Source organism: Notothenia coriiceps, unplaced genomic scaffold (genome assembly GCF_000735185.1).
Source record: "Notothenia coriiceps isolate Sejong01 unplaced genomic scaffold, NC01 NC01_scaffold00016595, whole genome shotgun sequence".
Lineage (NCBI taxonomy): Eukaryota > Metazoa > Chordata > Actinopteri > Perciformes > Nototheniidae > Notothenia > Notothenia coriiceps.
In genome coordinates this window covers 7,784-18,136 of record NW_011349296.1, presented here as the reverse complement: position 1 = coordinate 18,136, position 10,353 = coordinate 7,784, and the positions used below count along the sequence as shown (strand labels likewise).

The following is a 10,353-nucleotide window of genomic DNA, read 5'->3' as shown; positions in this document are numbered from 1 at the left end:
TCAGCACTTTTGAAACACCAAACAGAGGGGATTATGGGTAATGCTGCAATGATCTGTTTGGTGTTTCAGCCAATCAGAGACAGGCTCTGTATATATCTGAGACCTGTGATAGATTGATGAAAAACAACATAATAGGGAACCTTTAAATGTAACAGGACTGTTTGTTAATCCAGCACTGGGTAGAAGTCTATTTACTTGTTGATTTGATATAGCTGAAAATGAGGCTTTAAAGTGGACTAAAGGGATGGGGTTGGTAGCAGTCTGAAGGTTAGATAGTCAGAGTAATAACCCACAGGAGGGCAGGCGGTTCAAATCCCCAGATCATCTTGGACATTTTGGATAAGAGAGGTGCACATATGGTGCCCTCCCCAGCCTCCGTAACAACAAGCATTTGGCCCTTGAACATAGCACTTAACCTCCAAACGCCCCACTGGAGCAGCTTGTTGTCTGCCAGTAAAAGAACGAAACTGCAGAGCCGTAACCAGATGTGAAAACACTGTTCTTCCTCTTCCTTTAAAAAGGGAGTTTCTTTACATATCTGCATTATTGTTGGGCGTGTGGGTACACCTCTAACTGCTAGACAGTACTTAGATCCTTCTACTTACAGCAGTGTATACATATTCTAATACACTTCTGCTTTCAACATGTTACCTATGTACAAAAGTACTAGCTTCAAAATAGGCTTCAAGTACAAAAACTCCTTGTTCCAAAGGCCTATTTCAGAACATACATTATATTACTGAAATACAATTATTCATGCATTCATGTTTTTAACAATGATGTGTTGCATATTGTAAAGGTAGGGTTCATTTGTAATTAACTTAATAGATATATACGACTGCTTAATACATCATATTTCATTCAAGATCTGTATTTTAGTAAGTCATTTTGCCAAATAAACGTAAACAACTACAATATTCGCCTTGAAATACAGCGGAGTTGGAGTATAAGATTGCATACAATGAAAATATTCAAGTACCTCAAACTTGTACTTGAGCTCTTAGCACTTGTATTTATGAACTAAGGCTGAGGATATTGATAGGCTGTAATCTAGCCAGTGACCGGGAATCTTTTCCATCTGCAGAAAGAGACGCATGTTGGTTGAAACACATCTGTGTCCTGCACACCGTTTGGAGAAGTGGTTACTTTACTCACCAATGCTGGAAACTACCTATTAGCAATGTTTACTACTGCTTTCTTCCAAGTCAAAGTTATATTACTTTATTCTTAGTTCATAGCTTCACTCAAAACAAACTGGTCCAACAGTCTGAAGATGTAACTGTAACCAAATTCACATTTTGATTTCAATAGTTGTCAGGTGCAACCTAAAATCAGAGCCTTCCGTTAAAAGTTGACATGTGTTTGAACAGTGCAAATCATAATTGGATATGTATACAGTTTCCTTTGTGACTACCTATTTCCTATCTTTTCTACACATGAGAAACGAATGCATAGAAAGTCAACAGTATTATGAGCAGAGAGTAACATGCTCTTAGGTAAAGAAGTATTAGGGCCTGATGACACATTAAGATCTATCCAAAATGTAACTCTTATTCCAGAGGACCTCTCAACAGGCACAATTGAAAATGTGTGTCTCTTCCTTCCCTCTAGACAACCATGGACCACTTCAGCTCCAAGGACATGGCGTTGAGCGCGCAGAAGAAGATCCTCAGCCGCATGGCCACCAAGAGCTCGGTCCAGATGTTCATCGACGACACCACGAGCGAGATCCTGGACGAACTGTACCGCGTCTCCAAAGTCTACTCGGGGAACAAGTCGGAGGCGCAGAAGGTCATCAAAGACCTGGTGAAGATCGCCGTGAAGATCGGTTTGCTGTTCAGGAACAACCGCTTCAGCACGGAGGAGCTGGGGATCGCCACGGATTTCAAGAAGAAGCTGCACCAGGGGGCCATGACGGCTATCAGCTTCTACGAGGTACGTTTACACATTTGTTTTTAAAGTACAGAATCTATAAACAGGCTTTAGGAAGTCAGAAATTAATCTCAAAACTGATTCATCAAGGAATAGACATAAGGACACTTAACATTACATTGTTTAGGCAGAAAATGTCCAAGTTCAACGCAGAATACTAAAATAGCCTTTCAAATCTGTATTACAAGGGTAAACGTGTGCAGTAAGTTGCAGGGAATGGTTGTAAAGAGGGTTTTTAAGGTTTTATTTAAGCTATGTGGCTCTTAAGTACTTCTCTAGTAAGTCTATCCATCACTAATGGAGAAAACACATCGGTGAATAATCTAAAAGGCCCACTGATAGAAGGTATTGCAATAGTTGTATGCTTGCAGTGCTTCAAACTGGTTGTGTGTGGGGTAATTACTTCAGCTTTGTATACACACAAAAAAGGGAACTATGCACACAGTTCAGAAAACTTGAAACAGCTTGACTCCAGACTGCTAAATTCGAAGAAACATTTGATTGCTTTCAAACAAGAAAATCAGAATCAACAAGGACTAAGGTCTCAGCGATGGCCACTTAACTGCAGCTACGCACTTGACCCTAAATGACCTTGTTTCCATGTCTGGTGTTGAAGTCATGCATGGGTTTGAATCACACCAAACCACAATAAGGACAACAGCAAGAACATATTTAATTATGGGGACACTTAACCCCGAGTTGCTCCCGATTGCAAGGCTAACGGTGTGTGAATATTGGATTCCCTGAACAAAAGTGGCACATTTCTCTCTTTGAATGTGTGTGAATGAAGACTTGAAGTATGTAAAGCGCCTAGAGGAGTTTAAGACTGCACCATATACATACAATACAGTCCATTTTCCAAGTTCAATATTAACTAGGGGTAGGTTGGTTGTGGCTGACGGCCCGTCCACACTATAGCTTCAAAAAAAGCTTGGAGCTGGGCGTGTCTGAAGCTTGGGGATTTTATTCGAGCACCGCGACCAACAACCAATCACATGAATGTCCCGCCCCCGGCATACAAAGCAAAAAACCCCGGGGATTTTATGCGAGCAATATATATATATATAATCCCCAAACAGGCGAAAACCTACCAGTTTCACCCACTGTCTCTGCCACCTCCCTCCATGCCTGGTTCCTCCGGTTTGTATCCCAGTAAATAGTTCTGGTCGTAAAGAACCGGGTGATTTGCTACCGTAATTTCTCGTTTGGAATATGAGGAAATGAACTGCGGTCTGGCTCTCCTTGATTGGCTAGCGCTTGAACTGTCAGATTTGCATAAACGGGATTTGATTGGCTGACGCTGGCTACTCCGGCGTCTCCGGCTTCAGAAGTTGAACATTGTTCAACTTTTGCAGCCTGAAACGCCAGGAAAGCTCCGCTCTGCTACCCACAATTCAGTTCGGCGAAAAGCGAGGCAACGTGACGTCACCCCATTCAAAGTGAATGGGCAGACGCGTTGGAAACCGTTTTTGAAGCTGTCGAATCTGTAGTGTGGACGGGCCGTGAGGGGGAAAATGGACGTCCACCAATTGAAGTTTCAGTAGTTCAATCTCCAGTCGCTGCAGTAAGCATGTTGAAGCATCCTTGGGCAATATACTGTATTGAACCCCTAATTGCTCCAGTAGGAATGCATTCCATGGTATTGAGGTGTATGTAAGTCGCTTTGCTAAATGCTAAATGACATGTAATGGAATCCTTAGTCATGACTTTCTGCCTTACTCCCTCAGGTGGATTTCACCTTCGATAACGGGGTGATGTCAGAACTCCTGACCAGCTGCAGGGATCTGTTGTTGAAGCTGGTCAACAGCCACCTCACCCCCAAATCCCACAACCGCATCAACCACGTGTTCAACCATTACTCCGACCCCGAGCTCCTGACCAAACTGTACGACCCCAGCGGCACCTTCAGACCCAACCTCACGAAGATCTGCAAAGGACTCGACAAACTCATGGAGGACGGGACAATATGACGTCAAAACAAAACAAAAAAACAATCAAATGTCACACAGACACTGGGAGATCAACAGACTCACATGAGACTCAGAACTGTTGGACACATTTTGGTCTTACTGCTGCTGAGGAATGGCAACGTAAAACAAGTGATTTGAGAACAAATGACGCGCCATCGTTCTCGAAGAACATGCGGGATGAGGATGATTGACTCATTCCTCAAGTGTTCTGTGTTCAGAGGTGATATACTGTTTAATTGTGATGTATACTTAGACAAAATAACTTGAACATAAACTAGTTTATACTGTATCGGCTGTTTTTATTAGATAATGAAATGTCATTAGATGCTTGATATTTGAGACCTTGAAATGTTTCTTTGAGAACTACTGATGTTGGGTATTCAGGAGAGATGTTAGCAGCTGGAAATATTGCATGGAGAGGACAGACAGGGAACAATGCCACTGTAATACAACACTGCCATCTGGTGGTGAAGACGCCGCTTCATTGTACTGTATTTCCCAAAGCTTCCGGAAGCCAATAATAAAGCCAAATAACTCCGCAGTAGACAATGACTTACACCAACACTTCAAAAACATGTTTAGCAGCATTAACAAACCGACTGATGGCTAAGTGGTGTTGACAGGAAGAGCTTAATGTTAATCTTATGACTCGTGTTATTCTGGAGAGTTGATCACAGCCGTTGTCTGAGATTAAGACAGGTGTTGTTCTTTGGTTTTACGTTACCAAGACATAATTAAAATCAACAAAACAAGTTCAAATCCAGCCCCAACGAGACACTCCACTTTATCCGCTCGCAATGTAGTTTAACTGCGAAAATACTGTTTTTGTGGATCAAATTTGTTCAACTATTAATTTACAGAAAGCTTTTTTTTTAAAGTTCTAATAAAAAATATTTACTTGAGAAAGTTTGGACAAGGTGTCAATATATATATATTTTTTAAAGACCTCAACAAAAAACATGGCCTGTTTATAAAACTGAAATAAAATGTAGAAAACGAATGCTACGTTAGACTAAGCTTTGCAACGTTAGACTAAGCTTCTTCACCAGTGACCATTTCCACAGTGAACATGATTCATAAATGAACTATGGCTACAGGCTTTAGTCAGAAGACTCGCCCAACGCTGCATAATCAGACGGTGAGGTATACGAAGAGTCATACGACCGAAGCAACTTCTGACTGTGCATTCTCATTTCTAACATTTCACGCTCTTGTTCTGTGAAGATACGTTTGTGCTATTGGCCATATGAAGATTTACATCATCTACAGTATTTCTCAACAAGTAAACAAGAAAGCTACATAAAAAGCAGTATTCATGTTTTTAAAACGGTTTGAAATACAGTGTGTAACTTCATATTATAAGTTTAAAAAAAAAAATGGCATACAGCAGCAGGATGAGTGGAGATACATTCCTCTTTTTGAAATGTTCAAATCCTGCGACGTGGCTTTCTGAGCGGTTTTTTTCTTTAACGATCAGAGTGCACGAACAACGTGTCACAGCTGGAAGATCTCATCCTCCCCGTCTCTCAGTTTCCTGGTGAGTTTGGTGATAGTGAGGGGAACGGCCGCATGTGATGCCTGCTGCATTGTGGGGGATGAAAAGGCGCTCTGCGACCTGGTGAGCGGCCGACAGGCTGAGGCCTCGCTGCTGCAAGCTGCTTCTATAGAGGCCACCCTGTGAGAGATAGACAGATACAGTAAGTGTGAAGACTGATCGTTTCACTTCATCAGCATGCATAATGTCAGTGATATTGTGATAACCCTTCTCTTGCTCTGGGATTATGACACTGTGCACACCTGACATTAACATGCCACTTTTGTGTTTTCAGAGTAAACACATTTTATTCGCATTTAGGCTAAATTCATCGCTGTTTGTAATTGGCGGAAATTCACTTCCTGTGCCAAGTTTTCCAGAAATTAAAGTATGAAGCAGGAATGCTATTCACTAAAAATGTTGGAAACACTCATATGTGCTTTTTGACATGTTCAGACATTGTTTAAATAGCGAGTGAAAGGAGTTTTGTTGAGTTGCAAGAAGTGAATTTAAGTATGTGATGAAGTGTATAAGACTTCAGCTTTTATTGTAAAAAGCAGAAAGGGAAGACGCTGTCCTCCACCTCTGAGAGAGGTATAAGGTTTTCTTTCTAAGTTCAGTCTACAGAGCTTCAATGGTATTAATGTATAACCTGCACAAGTGCTTTGAGAACCAAGTGAAGACGAGAGAAAGAGGAACAAAACGAGATCTGGGGCGTTGAAGTGATTTCCTGTTGCACCTTTCTCTGTGTGGTGCAAGTGATAGAATCTCGGGGGCGGTTAGACTCGAATTTAAAGCTGTTCACTTATGAGTTGTTTGCCCAAGGTGCATGGTAATATCCGGCGTGAACAGGAGTTAAGAGTCCTGTGAGTGCCAAACGGATCTTGTTCAACTACATTCATAAACAACATGAAAAGACAATCTTATTTTAGGTGCAACATTGGCTTTTAAAGCAGGTGCATACGATGTGAGAGGACTTAGAAATGAAAGGGTGTTATACTGTAAGTATTAAACTTGACGCCAAAAATCACTCACAGGGAATGCCAGACAGCAAATAAAATGTCAAGACTTGAGGATCTGTCACAGCCAATCCAGAGCATGACTGTGTCTGAACAACCAGCGTAAACAAGCGTGTACCTCTTCTCTGCCTCCTGACATCCTCTCACCGCCGCCTGCTTGGATTGACTTATCAAGTCGTCCAACCTTTTCAAAAAGTCCACCGGAGTAAGGTCCGACGCTCTTTCTCTGTCATCGTTCTGCTTCCTCTCTGAGGGGCTCCTCGTGTGCCCGTTTTGTTTGGAGACCGAGCCAGCGCTGTCCTCTTCACTGTCCTCTTCGAACAAATCCCCCCCGTCACTACAGTGGGCCAAGTCTGACAGCACAGGGATTGATAAGGACTTCTTCAGGAATATGGAGTCATTGGTGTACAGCCTGTTGGCTCTTTTGATTTGCTCCATCTGTGAGAGAAGATTGCATGTCAGCGTTGTGTATACTTAATTACATAAACGTGACTAATTATGGTTTATCTTAATAATATAAAATGTATTGGACCTTTTTAGAAGTCAAAATCAACAGCAGGAGAGCAATGCAAATCGATGCACATTTGTAACAATTTAAAATATAGTTTTTGATATGAAGGTTGACAGTGTTGATCATAATCAACTTCATTTTACTAAACCATCATTCATATTACTTACTTAATACTACTAGTACTTAGTGTACCACTAAGTGTCATTGAGAACCTATAAAAGCTCTATAAATAAAATAAAAAGTATTACTGTACCTGAATAATTTTACCCAAAAGTGCACACACACTAATAACTAGTCCATTTGTATAAGGACAATAAGAAATAAACATGAAATGTGTATATCCTGCATCCAAATATAGCAAAAGGGGATATTTCATTGGGAGGCAGGGTATCACAATATTTCCAATATAAGTTACAAACATACAAACATATAATATATGTTTTTACTTACAGAAACTCCATATTTCAGGGCCAGGCCTTGCAGTGTTTCTCCGGGCTGAATGCTGTGTTCAATGCGTCTCTGGCGAACCGGAGAGAGAGGAGAGCGGACTAAACTACCGTAAGACCGGGTCCGGTTCCCCAGGAGGAGGCTGTTACCCCCACCGGGCAAAGGAGCTCTCTCCCCAGACATAGTAGCGAACAAATCGGCAAGATAACAACCGAGCAAACGGTGGTAAAGTGTGGCTACAAGCTAACGTTGTTGACATAATGAGAAGCAAACTAACTAGCAGCTTAGTTAGCATTCTAGCTAAATGGTAATCTCACTTAAGCATGACGCTCGTTCTTTTTGTGTCAACGCTACCTGTCAAACCTATGCTACATTTAAAGACTATAACTTACTTCACAGCAAGTTTTAATAACCATGTTTCTCAAATAAACAGCTGAACAGTTTGGGAGAAAGTTGCGAATATGTTCATGTGTCCAGCTGTCAGCTGCCGTGTGTTGCCATGGCTGCCGTGTTCAGTCCCGTGAGTCGTCACATGTGCTGCATTCATGACAATTAGAATAACCGCAACGAACTGAAATCTTGAAACCTAACATGTAATCTAATTGAAGCAAATGGAGATTTCTGAAATTAGTTCACGGTTTTCTGAGCGTTAAACACATGTACACTTTATGTGGTGCATTTCAAATAACGTCATATATTGCAGCTAATGTGTTAAGGGACAGTACCTACAATTTTAAGTGTTTCAAGTTTTTGAAAATTCCAAAAGTTTAATCTAATATAAATGATAATAGTTTAAATAATCTAATTGTTGTAAATGAACTGGAGATCATAACAATTTAGCACTTCAAAACTGATCTGAACTATATTTTCAAATATGAAGCTTGTAATTCCCATTTTCCTTTCCGACAGGGAACGCAACATTAGCTTGTCGTTGTCGTGAATTAGCTAGTCAGCTATGCTAACCCGTTACTATTGACCACTATTTTTGATATTATCAACCATAATAATTATGTCTTTTAAAAGGGAAGGTGATGACAAGAGTCAATTGAACATCCTGAAGGTAACATTAACGTTTCTATTAGACACTTCAGTTGAGGTTATGGATGTTGTTATGGTTAGCATAATGCTAGCTAACTGTATCCACATATTTAAGATTGTATCTTTGAAACTGTTATAAAGTTAGAATTAATGAACCACTCCTCGTTGTTTTTGTGTTCCAGAAACGCCGTGTTGCAGATCTCCTGTCTAATTATATTCCAGAAGATGAAGCAACTCTTATGAATAATGGAAGGTGAAACGAACTTTAAAAACAGTGACATGTTTGTGAATGAAACTCTTGTACTTTGAGGTTGTTAAAGCTCTAACTGAAGAAATTAAACTAATAATTAAACTGTTAAATTGTGTTTCTAGATACACTTGCCTTGTGTGCTCTTACCGTCCTGTGTTTGACACGGTGGACACGCTGACAGTCCACAGAAACGGGAAGAAGCATCTGGAAGGTGAGGCGTTTAATGTCACCCTTTTTTATAATGTGTTGTTAATTGCAGTGATTAAGTGTTTAGGCAGTGGGTGTCTTTCTTTCCTAATATTATCTAGTGTACCAAGTTTGGGTGGAAAAACGGTTACACCCCAAGCAAGACTAATATGTGTGTCTCTTTGACTTGTATGAGTATAAATCCTTTTTATTGGACACCAACATATTGTTTTTGGATTTGATATCCTGACACAAAATGCAGGAATAGTTAACCAAATAGTGACAAACATAACATGAGCCTAGATTTAAATATGTTGTTCATTAGTAAGTTACTATGATAAGTGATTTTCAACAGTGGTGCATCTAGAAGAGGGCAATACAGATCAAATCCACTATGATAGTATGTCAATGTATTATTATACCGAGGCTCCTAACCACTTAATAGTGTTTGTTTTGGCTAATGCCGCAAATAAACCCTCACACAAGTCAAGTCACTTTATCAAATGTACAACAATTCTTATTAAAATCCAATATTTCATAAAGCTGTCCAGATTATTGATGTGTAACATGGCGGCATTAACAAGAGATGTAGGAGGTATCTACAGCACTAAAGAATACATTTTTAAATGGTTGACACATGTATAGTCCAACAGTTTTATTGTTATATTTGCCCAGCTTCGAATATATAGATTGTGTAGGAAGTATACATGGCTTAAATACACGTAATTATTGTATTTTTTCAGGTTTAAAAGGATTCTATGGAAAGAAAGCACGGCTAAAGAATGAAATCATAAAAAGGCACCATGAAAAATACGTTGAGGCTGAAGACAAAAGACAGGTAAATCAGTTGTGAGCTCCAGGTGTGTTTCTTCATCTGTCAATCTCCTGATAAGATAAGATAAGATATACTTTATTGATCCCAATTTGAGAATTGTTTTTGTTACAGCAGCATGTAAACAAGGCATGGCACACAATGTGAAAATGAAAAGGAGAAAAAAATAAACAGACATAAACAAAAGATCTCAAAATAAAAACAGAACCTTAAAGTAAAATATATATAAAGGCAGTGGTGGAAATATATTGGAAGACTTACTGTCAAATATACACTATGAAGGGCCAATTCCAGCTATCAAAATATGTGAGTTTGGAACAAATAGCATATTAAAGGTGGGGTAGGTCATTTTGGAGAAACCAGCTCGAGTGTGCTAGAATTTGAAAATACACAGCTGGAAAAAATCTGCCCCTTCCTTACAGAGCCCCTCCTCCAACACACACGAACGCGCACATGACCAATGAGGGCACGAGATAAGTTTGTGCACAGATGGAAGGCTGACAGGCAGGTAGGCCATGCAGTTACTTTAGCCGGGCTCAGATGATTGGTCGTGCTTTTTACAGTACTACGGCTTCCACAGATGATATTTTTTAATGTATTTTTTGTCAAAGCACTTCAGATATTCATTGCTATC

At 40.0% G+C, this 10,353-nt stretch overlaps 3 protein-coding genes across 4 annotated transcripts; 2 read left to right on the top strand and 1 right to left on the bottom strand.

The window, feature by feature from the left end:
* Nucleotides 1–1,563: 1,563 nt before the first annotated feature.
* Nucleotides 1,564–4,419, top strand: tnfaip8l2b (tumor necrosis factor, alpha-induced protein 8-like 2b). Its single transcript, XM_010775995.1, has 2 exons — nt 1,564–1,935; nt 3,660–4,419. Exons 1-2 carry the CDS (start codon nt 1,618–1,620, stop codon nt 3,900–3,902), a joined length of 561 nt encoding a protein of 186 aa, XP_010774297.1. The 5' UTR covers nt 1,564–1,617; the 3' UTR covers nt 3,903–4,419.
* A 424-nt stretch (nt 4,420–4,843) lies between these two features.
* lysmd1 (LysM, putative peptidoglycan-binding, domain containing 1) lies at nt 4,844–7,998 on the bottom strand. Of its 2 annotated transcripts, XR_798822.1 has the most exons (4): nt 7,417–7,998; nt 6,574–6,893; nt 5,105–5,577; nt 4,844–5,056 (listed from the first exon to the last, which is right to left on the bottom strand). XR_798822.1 is itself a non-coding variant. In XM_010775993.1 (3 exons), the coding sequence occupies exons 1-3, from the start codon at nt 7,594–7,596 to the stop codon at nt 5,397–5,399; spliced, it is 681 nt and encodes a 226-aa protein (XP_010774295.1). In that variant the 5' UTR covers nt 7,597–7,998; the 3' UTR covers nt 4,844–5,396. The 2 variants fall into 2 exon arrangements, 1 of the variants encoding a protein (XP_010774295.1); XM_010775993.1 differs by having other exon boundaries at nt 4,844–5,577.
* Nucleotides 7,999–8,302: 304 nt separating this feature from the next.
* scnm1 (sodium channel modifier 1) lies at nt 8,303–9,762 on the top strand. Its single transcript, XM_010775992.1, has 4 exons — nt 8,303–8,473; nt 8,634–8,704; nt 8,824–8,912; nt 9,631–9,762. The coding sequence occupies exons 1-4, from the start codon at nt 8,423–8,425 to the stop codon at nt 9,738–9,740; spliced, it is 321 nt and encodes a 106-aa protein (XP_010774294.1). The 5' UTR covers nt 8,303–8,422; the 3' UTR covers nt 9,741–9,762.
* The last annotated feature ends 591 nt before the right edge of the window (nt 9,763–10,353 follow it).